This window comes from Chaetodon auriga, chromosome 2 (genome assembly GCF_051107435.1).
Source record: "Chaetodon auriga isolate fChaAug3 chromosome 2, fChaAug3.hap1, whole genome shotgun sequence".
NCBI lineage: Eukaryota > Metazoa > Chordata > Actinopteri > Chaetodontiformes > Chaetodontidae > Chaetodon > Chaetodon auriga.
Genome location: NC_135075.1, coordinates 29,790,622 through 29,813,951, shown reverse-complemented (window position 1 = coordinate 29,813,951; position 23,330 = coordinate 29,790,622). Strand labels below are relative to the sequence as shown.

At 47.3% G+C, this 23,330-nt stretch overlaps 1 protein-coding gene across 1 annotated transcript in view; it reads left to right on the top strand.

The window, feature by feature from the left end:
- The window catches only part of mmp24 (matrix metallopeptidase 24), a 56,093-nt gene that overhangs the window by 24,870 nt on the left and 7,893 nt on the right, over nucleotides 1–23,330 (top strand). Inside the window, exons 2-8 of the mRNA XM_076746186.1 lie at nucleotides 968–1,116; nucleotides 1,679–1,795; nucleotides 8,595–8,694; nucleotides 9,052–9,256; nucleotides 15,300–15,461; nucleotides 16,981–17,192; nucleotides 21,201–21,339. Coding sequence (XP_076602301.1) covers nucleotides 968–1,116; nucleotides 1,679–1,795; nucleotides 8,595–8,694; nucleotides 9,052–9,256; nucleotides 15,300–15,461; nucleotides 16,981–17,192; nucleotides 21,201–21,339 — 1,084 coding nt within the window. The remainder of the gene's footprint in view (nucleotides 1–967; nucleotides 1,117–1,678; nucleotides 1,796–8,594; nucleotides 8,695–9,051; nucleotides 9,257–15,299; nucleotides 15,462–16,980; nucleotides 17,193–21,200; nucleotides 21,340–23,330) is intronic.

Genomic DNA, 23,330 nt, shown 5'->3' with positions numbered 1-23,330 from the left:
TGTCCTCTTTCAGGTTAAGTCACAGTGAACCTAAACGTGCATCACGTCTCTGTGTTGACTTCAATGGTCATTTTGGTGCGAACTGCAGCAGTCGCAGCGTTTTAAAGCACCTTCACCTCCTCGATGAGCCGCTCAGATCAGCAGCATCTCTCTGTTTCTCTGCAGCTCTTTTCAGACGTGGAAGACGTCGCCCGCTCGCTTCATTAAGCTGATAACCTGATGGCTTTTCGTCCTCCTCACGCAGATGTTTTTGCCAAAATGCTCGCATTTAATTTCTAACCTGGTGCAAACGAAGAAGCTGAGCTTGAGAACAGCAGCGTGTTAAACCCTGAATGAAGAAGGTTTTCTGTCCTCTCGCCTCCGTTTCTCACAGTAAATTCACACACGTTCTCCTCACCGTCATCACTTAAGGAGGAGGAGGGAAGCTAACATGAAGGTTTTTAAAGTGATTTTTATTCATGTGTTGAATAGAAAGGTTTGCTTTCTGTGTTTAAACTGGAAGTAGAAACGTTTGGCCTTAACGTGTCATCATGGAGTTCATGTGGATGACAGAATGTCGTGGCTGCAGAGAGCTGACACATCTGTGTTTGGATTGGTTCATCCAGCCCAGCATCGTTTGTACCTGCGTTCACGTCTCCGTCAAAGATTAAATGAATAAATGAACTGAACGTTCCCTCCACTCCGACACCAGCCCCTGACGTAGTTATTTGTTTCAGCCCTTCAGTAAACGAGCTTCTTCCCTTTCTGTCATTAAAAAGTGGTTTTGATCAGGAGAATTTGGAAACGACTGCTGCGCGTCCCGTGTTTTTGGCGGTTGTACGTCTACAGAACGTAGTTTGTTGTTTGTCAGCTCAAACTGAAGCACGAGTTCGCCATCAAAAGTGTTGTGACGTAAAGAGAAAGTTGTCACGGATTCAAACTGTGTCGTACTGATCGTACTCAGCGCCTCGTGTTCTTCCTCTTTCAGACGTGGCTGAAGAACTACGGCTACCTGCTGCCTCACGACGTCCGCACGTCAGACCTGCGGCAGGAGAAGGCCATGCAGTCCGCCGTGGCCGCCATGCAGCGCTTCTACGGCATCCCCGTGACGGGAATACTGGACGAGACGACCATCGAGTGAGTGGCTGAGGTGGTGTGTGTGTGTGTGTGTGTGTGTGTGTGTGTGTGTGTGTGTGTGTGTGTGTGTGGGTGTGGGTGTGTGTGTGTGTGTGTGTGTGTGTGTGTGTGTGTGTGTGGAGGCTGTCCCAGTTGTTCCATTCAGGTGAAATGGTTCCAGACTTGCAGCAGAAGGTGTGATGGTGAGAAGTGATGAATAATCCTTTCACCAAACACAAAATGTAAAAATATGAAAGGGCTCGTTTTGGTAAAGTGTAGGTGTGAACGGCCAGCTGTCGTTGGACGTACAGAAATGTATGTTTCCGCCTTCAGAAGATTACAGCTGTGATCTGACAGATTGAAACCCGTCCAGCGTTCACAGACACAAGAACAGATGTACTTGGCAGAGTTTGCTTCAACGTTAGCCAAGCTATATGAACACACTGTGTGTGTGTGCGGCGTGCGCGTGTGTGAGTATGTGTGTGTGTGTGTGTGTGTGTGCGTGTGTGTGGAGGCTGGGGGATCAGAAAAGTTGCAGTGCCTTCAGACAGATGGTGAACTTTAAAGGTGGTGTTGTGTTCAGGTGGATGAGGCGACCTCGCTGCGGCGTCCCTGACCATCCTCACACCAGCCGGCGGCAGAGGAACAAACGCTACGCGCTGACGGGGCAGAAGTGGAGGGACAAAAAGATCTCCTACAGGTATCTGTCCGTCCAGCCGTCCGTCTGTCTGTATGTCTGTCTGTCTGTCATCCATCTGATCAACCATCTATCTATCCATCCAACCCTCCATCCGTCCATACGTCCGTCCGTCCGTCTGTCTGTCTGTCTGTCTGTCCATCATCCATCTCTCTTCTCTCTTTTGTCTTTTTCTGTTAGTTCTTCCTCTGTATTCGTCTTCCACATTTTGTTTTTTCTTCCTCCATCCTCCTCTTCTCTCATCCTCCTCTTTGTCCATTACTCTCTCTCTCTCTCTCTCAGCTCGGCCTAATGTAAATTAGCTCCGTCCCACAGGACCCTGAATGCATCTCGTATCCCTGCATTACATCCACCCACTCGTCTCTCCGTCTCTCTCTTCTTTCCTCCTCTCTCTCCGCCTTTTTCCATTGTCTTCTTCAGTCCACATGCAGTGAAACCCTCCACCGTGTGATGCGACGGTCCAGGCGGCGGCTCAGCCGTGTAATATAGGTCTAATGCAGATTAGAGTCGTCCCACGAGACGCTGAACACATCCCAGCTCCCATTGTTGCTTCTGCCCACTTTATCCTCTCCTGCCTCCCCTCTCTCTCTTCCTCTCGTCCTCTTTTTTCTCCCACTCTCCCTTCTCCTGCTCGCAAATTCAAAATGAGCTCTCGTGTCGACGATCTCGTACAAACCGTATGTTTTTGAGCATTTCCTCGTTGGAATGAAGCCAAAGCTTCCTCCAGCACATCGCCAGCCGTGACCTGATGATGAACAAAGCTCGTCACTAAAAACCGTTTCCACTGCAGAAACTTAACGGTCTGTAATTTAAGGTGGAGCCATGAGTTGCTGAACCTGAAATTTAAGTTCCAGGTATTTTCAGGGGAAAAGATGCAACATCTCAACATTAATTCTGTTGGTTTTTTTACATCACATAACTTTTCCAGAAGTGAGATATTTTATCAGCGAAGCAGCAGGTCAACGCAGCCAAATGCTGCACAGCTGTTTTATTTCCCCTGAAGGCAGAAGCTGCTTCCTGCAGTCTGACATTTAAATTCATCGCCTCTAAACCTTAAAGAAAATCAACATTTCAACATTTGGGCGCTTCTTCCATCGTCGTCCGTCTCTCCGCTGACCCGCCAAAACACACATAAGAACGACGCCGTTTGTCCAGGTGTCAGAGGTCGTGATGCTTTCACTGTCGTGGATGTGAAATGATCTGGTTTGTCGTCCAGGAGAAGGTTGATATCACGGTTGAAAAGCCTATTTCCAAAAATGTCAAACTCTTCCTTAAATTCAGGGATTAAATGTTTATCTCTTACTCACTAAAAATGTTCTTTTTTCTTTGTCTTTGTTTAGTTTTTTACTCTTTTCTTTATTACATGCTGTTTCTTGCTCTACAGTGAGTTTCTGATCACTTCTGCTGTCTGATCTGCCTCCATGAATTCTTTTTTACGGAGAGACTCGAACCTCTTTTCATCCTCCTCTCTCCTTCTCTCGCTCCTGCTTTCATCCCGCCGCTCCTCCTTTTCCTCCTCACCTCCCCACTCAGAGCTTTATAGGTCTAATGTAAATTACGGCGCTCCCACGAGACACTGAAGGCATCGTGGCTCTCCTGCATTACAGCTGGCCTCTCCACAGCGTTACATAAAACCCACAGTGTGAGATCACGGCGCGATCCGGTTACGTCTTACTGTTTCTGAGTCTCCTCGGCTCGTCCTCCGGTTTCACCTGCTGTCAGCTGTCACATTCCTGCACCAATGCCCTCCACTGTTCAGCATCAGCGACTGCAGCCGTGTTCGTTGTTCTCGCTGTGAGGAGGAGCAGCCCTGTCTCCTGTGAATTACGCTCTCATGTAGCTACAGAGGAGACGAAGTGCTTCCTGGATGAAACGATCTAATTTACAGATAAATGTTGACTGGAAAATGTTCTGTGACACTTTATATTAACGTATTCACCGTTAACCAGTTGCACACAGAACTCAATACTCAGACGTTCATCGACCAGGTGTTCTGTGTGTTTGTTAGAGAAGAGTCTGTATTGACGTTCCACCTGTAAATATCTAAAGATATTCCTCTGACTGGGGAATATTTACGTCCTTCTTAACTGTTCAAAGAAATAAAGTGCCCTCCTCATGAAGGTCTTCACACACCTCATTTCCTCTGATGGCTCCGTGAGAGATGGAGCAAAACTAACATGAGCCAGAACAGAAGCGATGAGAGCCTGTTTATGTTTAAAGCTGAAAGAACCGGGAATTATTGGGTTATTCTCCCAAAGCTTTTACTTAAGGGTCAAATTAAATTAAATTAAAGAGCGAAGTGACACTGGATCACTTGAATGCTGCTGCATAAGAATCAAGATTCATCATCAGATGAACCAGAAACGTCAACTTGTGGATGTTGTTGCCCAATAATGATATAAAAACTGTGTAAAGACAGACCACCATCGAAAATGCTCTTTCCATATTGAGGGCGACAGTATTAGCCTGCATATCAGCAGCATACTGGCTCTTTATCGGCTGTTATAAAACACTTATTAATACCTTATTCTGCATGACTGTATTCTACAACTGCTGCAGTAAGTCAAGAAGTGTTATTATTATGATCATAATTCCCTGAACCTTAACCTTTAATAACCCAAGCCCCAGAATAAGACATTAGTAAGTGTTTTATGAGGACCAGAAAAGAGGCAATGTGCTGCTACTAATCAGCTAGTTAATGGTGAATATTATGCACCTTTAGTATGAAGTTAAGGTAAAGTGATCATAACTGTGAGGGAGAGTCTACCCCCAATCCGTCAAGTGTTAATTTATAGGACAGCACCACCAGAAAGAGTGTTTTTAACCATATCTTGCTCTTTGATGCATCCAACCCACTTCCAGACTCACATATCAGGGGCCTGAGAATAAAGGACCAGACAGACGGGACTGAGCAGCCAGCTGTGGCTCTGAACGCCTGTGCACGTCTGTCATGTCCTGCTTTGAAACAAAGAGGAATGAGGTTCAGGCCGCGTCTCCGTCATTCACTCTGTGCAGATTCTGTAGAAACCGGTGATTTTAAAGGGTATTGATGAGCTCAGTCAGGATGATTTTCCTCCCTGCTCTGAACAGCAGCTCTGGAGCAGCTGGAGCAGCGTGCTGACACGACACCGACTGCAATGCAAACAGACGCGTTCAGAGGAATTTTAGGGCTGTCGGCAACTGTAAATTATCACCCGCTGCTCGATGCCGTAGCTGCAGGATTATGCAACCGTGCATCTCCGACTGAAAACTTCCTTTGATGCCGCAGGACAGGGAGGCGAGTCTTAAAACACAGAGGCGAAGGGAACGGATAAAGAAGAGAGACAATCGCAAGAACGACGCTTCACTTTGATGTCGAGGCTTCGGCTGCATTGTTCTGAAACTTTCCTGCCAGCGAAGCACATTTGATTGAAAGTGAGTTGAAAGAAGCAGAAACAAAAGGAGAACATGTGCATCAGTAGCTGCTCTGACTGGAGGTCCTCTGTGGATGTGTGCGTTTGCAACACATGGAAATGTAGAATCACAGATTTGTTTCATCTATTTTTAGCCATGCTAGCGGCGCGGCTCCAGGGATGCTAACGTCTGTCTGTCTGTCTGCTACTCGTCCACTTTGGTTCACACTGAAATGTCTCAAAAACTGTGTTTGCAGACATTCACGTCCCCTGAATTTTCCTCTGGGTCCGTTTTCATGAGTGTTTTCAGTCGAAACGCCAAAAATGAGGAAAAAATTAAGAAAAAAGTTTTTGCCCTCGGCTGAGGTGGACAGATTTGGTGAATAGGTTGTTTGCAGATGACAGGTTTCCACTTCCTGCCCTCCATCTGAATTTTATGTCACATGACTGCAAACAGCCTGTAACTCATGATGCGCATGACGCCGTGACTTGAACATCCAAGAGATGAGAAATCAGACTAAAACATGAGATCTGAGTGGAGCGACGAGGAGACGGTGATGTTCATCAAATTCAGACACGAAACAACACAAATGCCACATTTAGATGGAAACCCAGGTGATCGTCATAAATCCGATGACGCCTGAACTTCACATCAGCTCAAAACTTGGTCAGAACTGGACTACAGCTGTGTGACCAGGCTGTAGCATTTAGAGCTAACTAGCAAGCATTGACATGCTAACAAGCTAAACTATGATGGTAAATCAGTTTGTTAGCAGTGTAGTCGTGCTTCAGTCCAGAGCTGCCGGCGTGGCAGACTGTTCCTCACCGCTCACGTCAGGTTGAAGTCTCTTTAATTCAAGTCAAACCTTCATTCACTCGCTCGTTTGCTCTGTTTGACGCGCTCGTTTTCGTTCCCAGCAGTACATTTTGTTATTGAAATGCATCGGGTGTGTGTGGCTGCTGTCTCTGCATACCCAACTGAAGTGCTGGGCGTGTGTGTGTGTGTGTGTGTGTGTGTGTGTGCGCGCGCGCGTGTGTGTGACAGTACGCCATCTGTGTGTTTTGGCCACAGGTCATTTGGCCAGCTTCACCGCCGTAACGTTCCACACCATTTACTCAAATCAGACAACTGCTACCTAGCTGTCTGCCTGGCACACACACACACACACACACACACACACAGACAGACACGCAGGGCTTCAGGGTGGCAAGTTGGATTTATAGATACATTTTTTAAAGGGATTTGCATGCAGACGGTTATGAACTCTCCTCATGTCCGCAGTCAGCAAACAGATTTCATGTTCATAAACAAACAAACCTCAAAGTGTGTGTGCAGAAAATGACTGAACATCCATCAGTCGCACTTTCCAAAAAGAAGATTTTGAGATATTATCTTAAAAACTTCTTTTTTTCTGACCGTTCAGCTGCTTTGTGAATCTCACAACAGGTTGTTTACATGGAGACTCGCTGCACGACAAACAGCCCGTCAGAAAAGTCAAATAAAAAGGCTGAAACAAGAATCTGTGGCTCCTCACGATCAGCTGAGACAGCACACACTCTGTCCAAACACACCAGCCGTCCTTAAAATAAATTCCGTCCGACTCCACGGCGGCCTCTTTACGTTTCGGTCACGTCTTATTTCCTGTTCGCTCTGAATGTCTTCATGTGGTTTTCAAAGCAGTCAGCAAACACAGATCTGCCCACGATGATGTGCGTGACCTCTTCATCAGTTCAGGTAAGGCTGGACATCCTTAACCACCTGAGCTCATTGACTGTTTGACGAGAACCTGATTTTGAAGAAGACACGTCTCCTCTGTTTGGGCTCCAGCTGTGAAAATGTGGTTAAATATGCTGAATTTTCATATTTGTGACATTTCCCACAAAAATCCGTCTGTTTGGATTTCTGTTCAAAGATGGTTCGATGTCTTTGTCTAACGTGCAGAATGTCGCTGTCGAACACACGGCACGTTTATCTACCTGTGAATGACTTCTGACATGAAGGGAAAATATATTTATACATGCACGAGCCGTGTTACAAAGACATCACTGAATATTTCCTCATTTAATAAAACCATTTATGATAGTTTCCATTAATCGTCAGCTTCTTCAAATCTGCAAGCTCAGTTTGTGTCAAAGGTTAGAGATTCCTCTTTTCTGCATATTAGGTTTTAATTAGGTCAGAAGAGAAGGAAACGTGAAGAGAGCTCTGATCGTTCTTCAGAGTAACATCAGGGGTCTGCGGGACCTCCAGCAGTGAAGAGGTGAAGCTGAAAGCTCGAGGCTGAAGGTTGGGCTGCAGTCGGCGGTGAAGAAAGCCGCTTCTCATCTCACTTAGACTCAATCTGCGTCATCCGGTCATTGAAATCGTGTTTCATTGTCGCTCCATCACGACCCAAAACGAGAACACGTCCGCTCGCAGCGTGAAACGACTCAGGAAGTCCAGAAAGTGCAACACACATTTGTGTCTCTTCTCCAGATGGACTTGTTTATTCGCATCAGGACGCTGTTGTGCGCTCATGTGTGAATGTTGGATTATGGCGAGTGTGTAATGTGCTGATATTTATTTCCATAATGTATTTTTCTGCTCGGGAACAAAGCGTTTGCCCCCTGTCGAGAGACAGATTGTGTGAAATGAACTCAGCCGCTCGCTCTGCCGTCTCATCCCTCCACCTTCTTTCCTCCTCTCGCTCTCCCGTCCTGGCTTTTCTTCTCCGTCCTCCCTCTCTGCTCCTGCCAATCACTCCATCTGTCCTCCAGCACTCCTCCCTCCTCCTGCCGCTCTCCCTCGTTCTCTCCCTCAGAAAGGTTTTCTGAGTGTTTCCTTGCGGTGATGAAGCATGCGCTCGTGTGCGTCCCCTCTCTGAGTGAAGAGGACGTGGACGGCACGTCTCCTCTCCTGCAGTTACTCTGATGTTAATGACCTTTCTGCCTCGTTCATCTCTTAAAGCTGCACATTCATCAGCAGAGAAGAAGGCTAAACTGTGCTGCTGCTCCACTTTCTGAGCATCAGGCCTAAACTTTGCTGATCCATTAATCTCCCAAAGTTTTGGCTTTGATGAGTGAAAACAAAAAGCTGAAGTAGTCGAAACACTAAAGATCAGTGTGTTAAAAACGGCTCGGCTGATTGGTCCGTCAGTCCACCACTTAAGTCCAGACTGAAATATCTCAACATCCACTGGTCTGTTTGTCTGGACGTTCACGTGTCCTGGAGGACGAATGCTCGCGGCGTCAGTCAGCTGGCTGGTGGAAACATTCAGAAGTGAACAAATGGATCGCTGCGAAATTCACTTCAGGCGTTCATGTTCCCGTCAGGATGAGCTTTAATTTCATTGTTAGCATGCTAACATTAGCGGTCGTGTTCACACACTGTGTTCGCCTGTAACTAAAACTCTGTTTCTGCTTTCCTGCAGCATTTCTAACTTCACCCCTAAAGTGGGAGAGAAGGACACCCAGAGAGCGATCCGCCAGGCCTTCAACGTGTGGCAGACCGTCACTCCGCTCTCCTTCCAGGTCAGAACAGGCTGCTTCCATGATTTTAAGGCATCAAATGATATGAAAGTCGTCCTGAAGTTTGCACTTAGAAGACGTTCAGATTATTGTGATGAAGCTTCTTGTTAAGACGAGTGAACGTCTCAGATAAAGCTGCTCAGTGTTGTTTCATCGTAGATTCACAACCAAAGTGACCTCAGAGGTGTTTCTTTGCTCTCATCTGTCTGTTTGTTCCTCTGCCAAACCTTCAGCTTTGTGAAGAAAGTCTCACTCCAGAAAACGTCCCGCTTGTATCCACAGTGCGAGACGCTGATGCAGCACCGTCCTTCATCTTTCCTCGTGCTGTTTCTCAGTTTCTGCTCCTCTCGGATCCCACAGGAGGTGCCGTACTCGGAGATCAAGAATGAGGGCAAGGAGGCAGACATCATGATCTTCTTCGCCTCTGGCTTCCACGGTGACAGCTCGCCCTTTGATGGGGAGGGGGGTTTCCTGGCTCACGCCTACTTCCCAGGCGCCGGCATCGGAGGAGACACGCACTTTGACTCCGACGAGCCCTGGACGCTGGGCAACGCCAACCACGACGGTGAGTTCACGAGTTTCTGCTTCTGATTCTTTGTCCTCTGCTTTTGTTTCAAATGTTTGAATCCGTTGGGACTGAATTTCTCTCTCTGAGTCTTCATACTTGAAGCTCTGTTGGCCGTCACTGAAAGTAGGAAAGTAAAACCTGATAAAAGTCGTGTTCCAGGAGACTCGTTTTTTTGTCTTGTTTGTGTCACCGAGGTGATTCTCTACCTGTTTCTTTCCTCTTGTGCAGCCAGAGATCGATGCTAATGTTCACCATGTTAGCTTAGCATGCTAGCATTTTCCAATTAGCGTTAAACACAGAGTGCAGCTGAGGCTGATGGGAGCTCATGATAGAAGCACAAATATAAAACAAAACTGTGACGCAGACGCGCCGTCATGGAGGCGTGCAGGTGGAGTCTGGGGTTCAGCCTGCAGGTGATGACGCAGCAGTGGCTAAAAGACTGTCCAGGACTTTTCTTTTGACGGTGGAGAAATATTTGACCTCCCACCTGTAATACTGATGATGTCTGAATGAGGCGTAAGAGCTGCTCTCCTCTGCTGAAACACAGGCGTCAGCGTTGGTGCGTTATTGAGAAAAGCAGTCAGAGTTCATGACCGTATCAGGAGCGTCTCCTCAAAATATCACCACGCCTTCATTTTCCTCAGCAGCCAAAAACGTTCTCACGTGGACGTTTCTTCCTCCTTTTACTGCCTGAATCAGCTTAATGCTGCAGAGTGTAAATATGACAGTTATGAAATGCCAGCTGATTAAATTATTTATTTTCCCATTATTAATGTATGTCAGTGGAAATGACATGCTTCAAATGTGAAGATGTCCTCCGTCGTCACTCCCCTATCTTCAAGCGCCACGCTGTTTAGTCATTGGATGAGGAATGGAGGGAAAAACACTTCACTTTGTAGTTTTTTCCCTTCTTCTATCTCAGTTTGACAAATGACTTACGCCAGATTCCCTCTGCTTGAATAACTAACGTGCTGATAGAGAGCGAGCGACGCATCGAGAGCTGGTGATGGAGGGGGAGAGGGATCTGGTCTGAGAGATTAGCAGAAAGGAGAATTAGCTTTGACGGAGAGGCTCTAAATTCGCCATAAAACGTCTGATTCCAGCACGAAGTGACCCAGGAAATGTTTGGAACGCGCCGGGCTTCATTTATTAAGGCGGTTTTATTTTAATGGAACATAAAGTTTTGTGCAGGCTCACATAAACACTCATTCTTTAACTGTCTCACCTCGTTACACTGATGATCTGCCACTATACATTATTTATGCAGCCATTAAAAGTAGTGACTAATCAGCTCATCATCTGTGTGTGTGTGCATGTGCCTGTGTGTATGTGTTTCAGTGTGTGTGTGTGTGTGTGTGTGTGTGTGTGTGTGTGTGTGCATGTGCGTGCGGTCGCCCAGGTGCTCTCGTGCACGCTCTCACAAACGTCTCTTTATCTCTAAAATCCCTCCACACACACAGACACACACGCAGAGTAATTGAAAGATTAGAAGCGAGATATCGAGACGGCGAAGTTCTGAGACGCCTCGAAAACTAATTCTCGGTATCAGCTTCAGAAGGACGTCGCGAGGACAAACGGCCTCGCTCTCACTACGGCTTAAAACCTGTTTTCTCTGCCGCCGCAGAGGGACGGGACCCGTGATTAACCTGTTCACACCTGCAGGAGGCAGCTGAGGAGCGTCAGAGGCGCGAGCCGAAGCGTTCGCCTCCTGCTCAGCTCCTCCAGGAGTCACGCTCATGTTGGACGAATCAGCTGCACGGGTTTATGTCCACGGCCGTCATAAGCTCGTATCCTTCACATCCTGTCCTTTTTTTCCTTCTCCTGTGCAAAACGCTGTGTTTAGTGTCCGTGTTTGCAGCAGTGTTCTTCTAATGGTGTGCACAGTGTACATATGTGTAGTTGATTTTTATCATTTTTTTGTTCTGTCTCCTGTTTTATCCTGATTTTTCTTTGTCTGGATGAATTAAGTTTTAGTTCTCTCGTTTTAACGAAAAAGCAAAATCTTCCCTAAACTTCAACCATAGTTGTTGTGTTTCCATTTTCTCCCGTCAACAAGCTAATTTCCCCCATTAATCACTGATTAATCCCGTTAATAAGACCGTCTTAAACCGAGGCCCCCTCGTTCGTCTGCAGACATCGTGGCCAGCGTGCGCTTTGTTTCTGAAGACATCTTGACTCAGTTTGCCGTCTGCAAAGTCCAGAGATTCAGAAAGTGTAAAGACAAACAGGAGAAAAGACCATAATCCTCTAACAGGGCAGAGACAGACACACAGAGACGGTGGAGGATGAAATATTATCCGTCTGAAGTCGACAATAAGTGCTTGAACTCAAGGTCTAAATGAGAGCGACAACATTTGGGCTCCTCTCTTCTTAGCGCGCGAGCGTCTCTCACCCTGAACGCGCTGTGATTAACGCAGCGCCGCTCGTCTGGTGTCCAGAGGGACGTCTTCCTTTTGTCCTCCTGACTCACAGACGTCAGCCGGCGCAGAAATGCTGGAGCTGGAGTTGAATAAATCTGCTAATTGAATTGATTTCATATTTCCAGACATGCTGTGTCTCCATGAGAAATGCGGCTCATGTTACGGTTTTGGCCGCAGAGAGCGAACTCCTCCCGGCAGGTGTTTCCTTTGTGCTTCAGCGGGACTTGGCAGGCGAGCCGAAAAGTTGGTTTCAGACGCAGCTCGTACAGAATGATCTCTGGCACGCAAACTCATCTCTGCCAGCGTTTCAGTGGGAGAAGCGCTCGAGCTGAACAAAGCGGACTCTGTGGACACGTCAGACTGGGATTACTTGAGAGACGGCCTTCATCACGGCAATATCAAACATCATCTTTATCGCAGGCGAGCAGACAACTGCGGGGCCAAACACGACAGAGGAAACCGTTATCGCCGCCGCGGGGCGCCGGCGCAGACTATAGACCAACACGAGGGGAGAGGAAGCCACATAGAGAGACCCACCGGGAATTCCCTCCAGCCGCTGAGCGTGAAGTGTCGTCTGGTGCTGTAAAATCATCTTTATCTTTCCAACGACACAGAAGAAGGAGAAGCACAGGGAGCGCAGAGATAAAGGCTGGAGGAGGAGGAGGAGGAGGAGGAGGAGGGTGTGCTGAGAGAAGGAGAGCTTAAAGAAGTCAGAGGAGAGGGATCAAAGTGTGTGTGTGTGTGTGTGTGTGTGTGTGTGTGTGAGAAAGACACAGGGATGATTGTATGAATATCAGACCAGCGCTGGTTTTGGATGCTGGTGTCAGTCTCCTTCCTTCGCTGCACTGCTCCGTCGTTCAGCCCGTCAGACGTCCGTCCTCCCCAGAAGATGAATCCTACACATTAACGAGCGAACACCTGCAAACCATCGGCACTCCCATCAGCCTCAGCTGTGTGTTTCAGCAGCTCCGATGACGCTTTGTATCTACGTAATGAGGAAGTTAATGTACCTGCAAAGTGTTGATGCTGAGCGTTTGTTTACTGACAACATATTTCATTTGTTTTCCACATAAACAAGCGTCTTGAATGCATCGTCCACTCGCAGTGACTCTTTATGGTTCTTCTTCAGGCTCTGACAGCATTCGGTTAATGTTCAGGAAAGATCAGCGTCTGCTGTAATACAGAAAAACTCAGCAGCAACATGAAACTTGAGATTTTCTATTCACGTTTTAGTGAAATCCAGATCTTTCCCTCATCCTAAAGTGCTGGATTCAGTCTGGATTCAGAAACTCTTGACTCTGAACGTAATCCGTCTGTCAGCACAACACAGTTATGAGTGAACGTGGTAAAAAACCGTCTGCTGAGCTTCACGTGTTCATGCTGCGTTCACGTCATATCGTTCAGAGCAGCTTACAAGCAGCCGAAACAGGAAGAGTCATAGTCATAGAAAGAACTACAGAAACTACAAACGCTTTAGATCCTCTGTCACTGTGTGTCCGCCCTGAATGACGCTCTGTCCTCCTTCGTTTAAGCTGCTTCTTGTGGCTCTGCAGTTCACCACATGTCACTGTCAGGAAAACCTGTGAAGTGAAGGCTTGTGAAGAATTACACAGCACACACTCGTCCCCCAGTCATCAATTCAGAGTGAAATCATGGAGGATTGCTGCTCATTTTCTTCCTTTATGTGTAGAAACATGGCTTTGACAGCATTATCAAACCATTGTAAGAACATGAGGTTGACAAAATGCATTAAGACTTCACTGACCGCGAACCTTTGAGTCAGTGGTCATTGATGAGGAGCTGTGTGCTGCTTGTTTCTGCAGAGAGCGACAGAAGAAAGAAGGAACACAGAAAGAAATGAGTGTTTACCTCAGGAGGAGAAACAGAAGAAGAAAACTAACCAAAGAGCTGAAAGAAACTTGTGTTCATCTGTAAGTCAGCTGCTGGCCACCGAGGCTCTGGTCTTCAAACAGACCTGCCGGGGTAAAGAAAGAAGATAATTATGTTCTGTAATTAGGTTCAAACAGAGTCAAACCAATTACAGAGCTGATGAAATGTGTTAATGTGAGCTCTGCGTTCACACCGTAAGAAGTCATTAAGTGTCTGACAGCAGCTCCGAATCTCAGCTCCTCTGGTTTTGACAGTCTGGTTTCAATGAACTCCACAGAAAAACATGTGAAAACACGAACGTCCGTCTCTGAATGAGGACCTTCAGTGGACGTTCATAGAGCAGTGGAAGCAGTGCTGCTTCTGTCGCTGCTTCGGGCTTAAGAAATAATTCAAATCCTCCATTTCTGCCTGGTTCAAACCCTCCTCATCATTTATGTCCTTTCCAAAAATATCCAATTTTTACACGTTTTAGTGTAAACTGGGTCAAACTGGATGAAATCCAGATGTGATGTGAGACACGTCCACCACATGCGTGTCTCCTTTGACCACAGTCCATTGATTGACCCACTTCAGTCCAGACAGCGGCGCTAACAGCAGACCTGCCGCGATAAGCAGGTTAATCAATGGATCCATGTGTGAGAACATCGTCAGATGTCTTGATGATGATTGGCTCGTTGATCTGATTGGCTGAACTCCATTGTTAGGCTTTTCATTGCTGCTAAATGTTCATCAGACATCGCTTCTGCAGCAGATCCACAGCTCGTTAACAGGTCGACATGCAGGAAGAGGCAGAAACAAACATGGCCGCGCCTTCTTTCCTCGACGACAACCAGCGCAGATGCAGATTTGTTCGTTTTTTACGTTGTTCCTTATTTAGAATTTAAGGTGTTTCGAGAAGGAGGGACCTCTGCTGTCTCTGAAAGAAAGCAGAGCAGCATCTCCAGCTCAGTCCAGCTTGCTGGAGGTTTAGTCCAATCAGGTCACAGCTCATTTGTAAGCAGCCAATCGAGGACTCTGCTACATCACCTACACCCAGGTTAGGCCCGCCTACATGAGTTACGCTACTCCGGAGAAGCTGATGGCGACTAAAATGCCGCCGTCTGGTTCACAGATCTGCTCTGAAATCCTCACCGGCAGCACTTTAATTCTACGCTCACAGATTATAGATGTAAAATCTCATTTTACACGTGAAGTCGTGAATTTCACCTGACGTTTGCCGCACTCTGCCGTAATCCCCATCCAGCGGCGGCGTTTGAAGAACTGATACTGGACTTTAGAAACAGGAGCTTGAGACTCTCGAGCCGACAGTCGCTTCCATTTACCACAGATTCTTCTTTTGATGTGAGATTCATACTACGCTGCTGATGAGTCAACAGCATCACAGGCTGACTCCGGCTCACCCTCGCAGCGCGTTTGATGCTGCGTCTTTGGTTGTTTCCGTTGTGTTTACACTGGGGAGGCTTCTTTCCCTCTCAGGCAAGAGGGAGCTGAACAAAACCAGCGGAAAGGCCTGTCAGCGGCACAAAGTGCTTCTTGTTTTGTGTTTTATCGCCTGATTTCTGCTGCGAAAACGTCTTTTTAAAGGCCGTCAGTGATGTTGAAAGCGATGATGTTTCTCTCTCTGGCTTCCTTTGATCCCTTTCCTCTTTGTCTTGGTTTATTTCTTCTTCTCTCCGAACCTCCACCTTTCCTCTGACTCGTGTTTGCCTCCTTCCTCCTCCTCCCTCCAGGTAATGATCTGTTCCTGGTGGCGGTCCACGAGTTGGGTCACGCGTTGGGTTTGGAGCACTCCAACGATCCCAGCGCCATCATGGCTCCTTTCTATCAGTACATGGACACACACAACTTCAAGCTGCCTCTGGACGACCTGCAGGGCATTCAGAAAATCTACGGTAAGAAGTCGGCTTGTTCAGATTTTCTCTTCTTCTTTTGTTTGTTGATCAAAATGTTGTTGACTGGTCGCACTGGTTCGTTTTATGCTCCATGACAGGTTTACAGCTCATCGGCTGAAATGACCGTCGTCTTGTTTTGATGAACAGCTGCAGACGGCACTAAACATTGTGTTTCCTGTGACCTTTTCATAATAAAAGCCTCTGAACGTTTAATGTGAAGCAGCAGCAGAGGGAAATGTGTTAGCATTAACAGTAACACTTCACATGCTGAATCATTTCCTGTGAATCTCTTGTACATGTCAAAGCCATCTGAATCCGGGCAGGAATGGCGGACTCCGCCACTAACAGTATAAGCCTCTACACAGAGAGCTGATCAGAGAAAGGAAATGCGTTGAACGTCTGTTGCAGAAAAAAATCCTGACCAGCATCAAACATTGGGTCAGATCGCAGTTTGAAGGGCTTCCACTTTAAGTCTGAGACTGAAAGCGAAAACACTTGACTTCACTTGAGACCTGAAAGCAAAGACCTGCAAAAGCAAAAGCAGCAAACCTTGATATTAATTATTAATGGAGGCTGAGTTCTGCAGAGGTGAGCGCCGTCCAGAGCGCCGTCGTGGATGGATGTGAGGGTGAAGCCGCTCAGGCTGTGAGCAGCAAACACGCTTTGTGTCGTCTCCTCTGTGTTCACACCGGGAACACAGAGGACGCCTGACTTCTCGATGAAGTCTTTAAACAAAGAACGGCGAACGCCCGTCGACTCGCTCTCTGTCTCGTCTGACACAATCATGACAGCTTCTGTTGTAATGTGCTGTAACGTCTGTTCGCGATGCAAAGACAGGAAGAAGAAAAGGGACTCAGCGACACGTCTGCGGGCTCTGATTCACATTTTAAGAACTAAAATGAAATATTCATCAGCACAAATAGTCAAATGACGGACTCACTGCTTGGTTTCCTCTGAAGCAGGACGGTTATCTTTTCCCCTCAGAACAAAACACGGTCTTAACATTAAAGGTCACGATACGCCGGTGACATTTGGAGTCCGTGTTGAGGGGAACACTGGCCAAAGCAGTGCGCTCAACAGTGTTTTTCCACTGCACTTGTGTTCATTGTGGATAACAAAGCCTGTTATTGTATCTGCCCAGAGTTGATCCTGTTTGACTCACTGCTGTGTCTCTCCAGCACCTGGAAATACCAACCGTCCACTCAGAGTCAAGCTTTTATTCCAGCGGGTTCAGGAATGTGGTTCGCAGGGACGTTTTGGGACAGACTGACTCTTTTCTTGGAATATCTTTGTTAGATTTAGCTGTTTTCTGCTCAAAGGGAACGTTGATAAATCACTGCACAAACATAAAAACCCATGTTTACGTAAGTGAAATCAATGCCAGTGACTCATGCTGTGGATCTTTGTGTTGCATCAGTCCCAAAAACGCTGCGTTGTCTCATAAACCCACAGACAGCGTTAACAGATAGAAACCAGTCGGCAGAGTGGAACAACGCGTGTTTGTGATGTTTCTCACCAGGCATCCCCACGGCCATGCTGGAACCCACCAGGCCGTTGCCCACCTTACCTTCTCGGACTCACTCCACCTCCGAACGCAAACACGACCGTCATTCTCGTCCGGCGCGCCCGCCCGGCGACCGGCCGGCGCTGCCCGGAAACGGCAAACCCAACATCTGTGACGGCAACTTCAACACCGTGGCCTTCTTCAGACGGGAGATGTTCGTCTTCAAGGTGAGCAGAGACAGAAAGACGGGACGGCTTTCAGCCGCGAGGTCGTCCGTAGAAACTTTAGGGACAAATTTACTACGCGATGCCAAGGATTTGCTTTTGTAGGACGAATTCTTCCAGTAAATCATGACTTAAAGTCCTTTCTGTTGCCCGTAGAAAAGAAGGGCAAGTTTCCCAAATACATCACAACCTGAACTGAAATGAAGCTACGAGCTGATGACTGAGCATGATCAGGTTTGCTGCTCTGTGAGTTTAATTTGGGGAATTATAAAAAGAAAACCTTAATATGTTGAACTGTGTGGAAATAATGAATTGGCTGCTGATCATTAGCCTCCAGTGTAGTTAGCGACTGATGGACGCGGCTCCATCGTTCCCGTCACTCCGACACACAGCCGGCGTTCACACGACGAGCGCCACACAAACATGAACGCTGTGGATCAAAAAAGGTAAAATGTCAAAGGGAGAGAGGAGAGACAGCTGTGTGTGTGTGTGTGTGTGTGTGTGTGTGTGTGTGCGTGAGAAAAATCCATTTTGATGCCTCTGATCTTTAAACTGAATGTTAGAAAAGGTCACAGGCCCGTCTCGCTCTCCGTCTGTCCACCGTCCTGCCTGTCGATGTGCGTCTTTCTCTTTTCCACCTGCTCACCTGTCCATACCTGTCTGTCTCCTCTCTGATGGATTCGTATCTAACTGCCAAACTATCTCACCTGCCTGTGTGAAATCACGTCAGTGTTTTTCAGAAGAGAGAAACATCCAAAAACTGCTTGAATTAGTATTTTCTGCTTTGTCAGATCTGCTTAAATTTGAGTGACTGAAGTCACCTGGTGAAGATTTGCTTCATGGGACAAACACTGAGTGTAGGTTGGAGACAAGAGACAAATCCAGGTCTCTAGTTTGACGTCTGTCACGCCCAATCATACGCCTCGATTTTCTCCGTGCAGTGTGTCCCGGTCTCATGAGCGCGATATTCTCAGGAACGTCTTCAGATTTGGCACAAAGTCCACCAGGATGAACTGATCAAAGAGGACTTTAATTTAAAGGACGAGGATCGGCGCCGTGCGGTGGTGCAGCGAGAATGAAAACCAGCTGACTTCCAGCTCTGTAGTTACAACACAGAACGAGATGAAGGCGTCCAAACTGTCCTGAGACATTCTGTCCCCTGACAGTGACGGGTTTGTCTTTCACCTCAGAGTCCATGTCCAGCTTTTACAAAGAATCGCATAAAAGGGCTGATATAAAGTGTCTTAGGGTGAAAGACGCTCGTCTCTGTGTGCACCGAGACGTAACACACCACCGTCTCACATGAGCTTTAGCAGATGCTCTGATATTCAGCGATCTGAATAAATATGACTCTGATCCTCCAGCAGCCACGTGCAGCTTAGCAGGTGAACGTTTAACGAGGAAACACCGTGTGTTTCTGATCGGGTCAGCAGACGCTGAGCTCACTGTGAAGGTAGAGAACAGGACACCAAACTCCTTTAATTACTCCACCCAACGTCTTTCCTGCAGTGGATGGTAGATAACGACCTGAGCACAAGTTCAATGTAATCAACTCCCACTTCTGGTTTTCATCATCATAACTGAAAACATCAAAGACCCTGGAGCCGCTCCTGCAGCCGCTGCTGCGCGTCACATTCTGTGGACAACACTCTGAATAAAGCACAATAAAATGCAGATGCAGACCGTTGTTTTGACTCAAACAGCAGCGTTTAGCAGCACATTAACTAAGTGGATCGCTGTAACAGAATTTAGTGGGACTGGGAGAAGTGAGCAGCTGCTGCAGCTGTGGTGGGCCTCGGTGACGTGTAGGTGCAGGTATTTTAGGCTCAGGTGTAGAAATCCACAGTTTATGTGGATCAGCTCTTTAAACTGGGTCGTTACCTGCTGAGCAGCGTGCAGGTGTGTGTTCTGCTGTGAGAAGTCGTGTCACAGAGGCGTTCCAGCAAATCATCTCTGTTTGTTATAAACCGTCAATCAAAGCAGCTGCCAGACAGTCAGAGACGAGCTGGTGGAGACCAAAAACAGAGCTAACAGAGCGAGACGCCTGGACTGACGTTCATCAGGGGACACGAACAGACTCCACGTGAGCGACCGTGTTGTTCTGTAGCTGCTGGATGTGGAAATCAGCTGATTGCTAACAAGTTCGACACACCAACTTAAAACAGGATGATGCGTTCATGTGTTCATAACTCGTGTCCGCTCCTCCAGGAAGCCCAAAAATCAGGTATTAGTTTTCAAATTAAAGCCTTGAAAAGTGCTCGGAGTTCTCGAACAGGAGGGAAATGCAGACACAGTTAAATTGAGGACACACTCTGATTGGCTAATGCAGAATCTTGCATGATGCCGTTAAGCTTGCAGAGGACAAAGCTCTGCTGTGTCCTCGTTGAATGAGGGGCTGCTTTGAGCAGCTTCATGAGCTTCATTTCCCAAACACTTCCTCTGGCGGTGGAGGTGGAGCGACGCCGCTGCGAGCATGAAGTCACACGTTGGACTTTCACACCTTCTGAAGGGGTTTATGGCCCTGAAAGACACATAAAATCCTCCCTGTCACTTCAGAAATGTGTCATGATCATCAACATCAGTCAGGAACACGAGGGCGGTTGGGCAGCAGCTGATTAAGACGTGAACAGCTGAGAGCCGGTGCTCGTCTGAGAGGAGACGCTCGTTCTGGAAGTTTCCTCGTTGAGAAACAACGTTTCTCTCGCTGGATGTGAACAATTGATTTCCTTCTGTTCTGTTTTGGTTCACACACAAAAGCATCAGCGGCCAATGGATGATCATATGAGGTGGGGTGTGTGTGTGTGTGTGTGTGTGTGTGTGTGTGTGTGTGTGTGTGTGTGTGTGTGTGTGTGTGTGTGTGTGTGTGTGTGTGTGTGAGAGACAGTCAGTGGGGACTCTGCTTGGCTGTGTCCTCGATTCACCAAAGCCAAATGATAATGAGCAAAGATTGATGCTCGCCCTCTCCTCCTCCTCCTCCTCCTCCTCCTCCTCCTCCTCCTCCTCTCCTCTCCTCCTCCTCCTCCTCCTCTCTTGTCTGATCTTTGTCTTCTGTCCTTGTCTCTCTGTTTGTCCATCTGGTTACTCCCTCTCCTCTGATCCGTTGTTTTTCATCTTTCTTCTTCTTCCATCCACGTTATTCTCAGCTCCATCATTACTGATCATTCATTCCACTGATGTGAGGCCTGTGAGAGTTAGCGGTACGCTACAGGTGTCTTCGTCTTTTCTGAGAGATTTTTAGGAAATAAATGATGAGGGGAAATTCAGATATCTGTTGAAGTGAACCGCTCAGCAGTCCCAGATGGTTGGCACAGAGCAGCGGCCGATCAGAGCTGGGACAGTTAACAGGATGCATTAGACAAACCAAACGTTCGTCTTTCTCTTGTGAAAATACTCTTTGAAAACGCTTCCACTAAAGCATAAAACCTCACCTTTGCCTCACTTGTCAAAGTCTTGAAGTGTGGCATCCTCTTCGGCAAACCGTGATTGGCTCATTCCCGCTGGAGGGCAGAAACCAAGCGGCCACAAGGTGCCTCAGTGAGCTCATCCCACGCTCGAAACAAACCCTGACAGGCAACGAAAAGTGAGATTTATGGTTTATCGGAAGTGTTTCCAAACAGCGTTTCTTGGTTTGACGGGAAAAAAGGATTTAAAGGATGAAGAATTACTGGTTGGTTTGTCAAACGTACGTCTGGTTAACCGCCGCTCGCCCACTGAAGAGCTTCCCTGAGCCGTCCTGTGGGAGCCGTCCAGGTCTGCTCCCACACCGTGACAGACAGTAACGATGACTGATGGGTCACTGCAGACGATGCTGAACAGGTACATGTATAATGAATGAATGACAGCGGCGCTATTAGCTGTGCGTTGCTGCACTTCTTCCTCGCTGTTCTTTTCATTGACAGGTCTGACGAGCGGAGCAGGTGACGACTCGCAGATCCGCCTCGTGAGAAATCAGAAACTCTCAGCTGATATGAAAACTGCAGCTCATCAAACTTGTGACTCGTGGTGTTGCAGGACCGCTGGTTTTGGCGCCTGAGGAACAACAAGGTGCAGGAGGGTTACCCCATGCAGATCGATCAGTTCTGGAAGGGCCTGCCGCCTCGCATCGACGCCGCCTACGAGAGGTCTGACGGCAAATTCGTCTTCTTCAAAGGTACGGCGACTTCCGCTCATCAACATCAGTGTGTTACAGCTCGGCCTGGAAGTAGGCCTTCAGTCTCACGGGTCCAGACATATATACAGAGGTGCACCAGTTTATTTACTTTTCGTCATCTCGGTAGCATCGTTTTCCAAAACTTAAGTAGTCTCACTGCAGCGAACAGATGGAGGAAGGTGTTGAGAGTAACAGGAATCACACACTTTGGAAACACATTGTTGTACAGAGATCACAGATTTCTCACCTTCTCCCTCCACCAGATGTTTAGCTTGAGTCTCTTCCCGTCAGCTGACTCGTAAAAATATATCTGCTGCCACGTTTCTGTCGATGGTCCTGCCAATGTCGCGGAGCTCGTCGAGGTTAATGAGTCCCAGATTCTCTGACGTGCCGTTAAAAAGTGGGTCGTTGCTTCCTTGATCTGTCAGTTTGATTTCTTGAGTTTTTGTTGCAGCGCTGCTCTGAAATCAGTCAGTTTTGCTCAGCCTTCAGTGGAGAAACTTCAAATCTCCATCGTCTCCCGTCTGCTCTGGTGTTATTAGACTCTGTTCTGCCCCCCCACCCCCCCCTCCTGGAAATATATTTAATAAAGTGTGAAATAGAGAATGGCGAGGCAGCAGGGAGCGCCCGGCCTAAAGTAATAGAATTTCAGTGTGTGTGTATGAAACCTCCCTCATCCCCTGCCTGCTGACGGTGGAGTCACTCATTTCCCTGTCTCTCTCTCTAACACTCACACACACTTTCTCTGTAACACACACACACACACACACACACACACACACACACACACACACACACACACACACACACATCTTCTGACGGCGTGTCCTGCTATCGCGGGCAGCCAGGAGCAGATATAAATAGCTTTGCTCTCTCAGCTGCCGACTCTCACTAACGCACACTCTCTTTCTCACACACACACACACACACACACACACACACTCACACTCACACTCACACACACACACACACTCACAGTGGCACACAGACACTCAGCGATGCTTCTTGCATGCATGTGGACAAAACACACACAGAATTGGATGGATTTGGTGTGTCTGTGTGTGTGTCTGTGTGTGTGTCTGTGTGCGTGTGTGTGTGTGTGTGTGTGTGTGTGTGTGTGTGTGTGTGTGTGCTGGTAGTACTCCTCTCCATCAGTTCACACAGGGTGACATAAGGCTGAAGAAACTCTTTCTGACTCGTTTTGAGACACAGAATCAGCAGCAGCCAATCATCCACAGGCTCTCAGATGGTCGTGGTTGGTTCGGCTGAGAGGTCACGTTCACCTCTTATCACTGCTGGAAAGTAACGAAGTACATCTGCTCAAGTGCTCCCATTGTTTGCTGCTTTGCTGCTGCTGGTTTCTGACCTTTGAGGGCGGAAAGAGGAGCTCACAGAGGCGTTTCATTGGGATGATTGTTTGAGGATCAGTTGAGGAACACTGGACTGAAGCAGCTCCACCTCCAGCAGCAGAACAACCTTTGATCCTTTCAGTACATGTTGCTGGTAAAAACTGTTGTTCTTAATGAGGATCTTAATGCAGGACTTCCTGCTCTGTTGGTCGCAGTAAACGACGTCGTCTTCTTTTCATATTCAGGACAACAATAATGAATATTGGATTATTGGAATTTATTATTGGACAGCAGTAATGACTCAAATACAAAAATAAGACCTGAATGATAAAAAAAAGTCTAAAATCCATCTTGGGTTTGTTTTTGTCTTCATCTCAATGTCTACAAACAAAATGAACGATGGCTCTTTCTTTCTGTGATGATGATTAAACACCTGCCGAAGGTCCCGTGAATGCGCAGCTGTGTTCAATGAATGAGTGTCTGACAATGGTCGGATTAGGATTCGGTGCATTAAACTTTGTTTGTATTCATTGTTCTCATGTTTCTTTGCTTTATTTCTGATGGGAAGTACAGGCCATTTACAGGAGGTGCTGTCAGGTCGGTCTGATTTAATAAAACCCAGTAAAAGAGCTTTGATGAGCC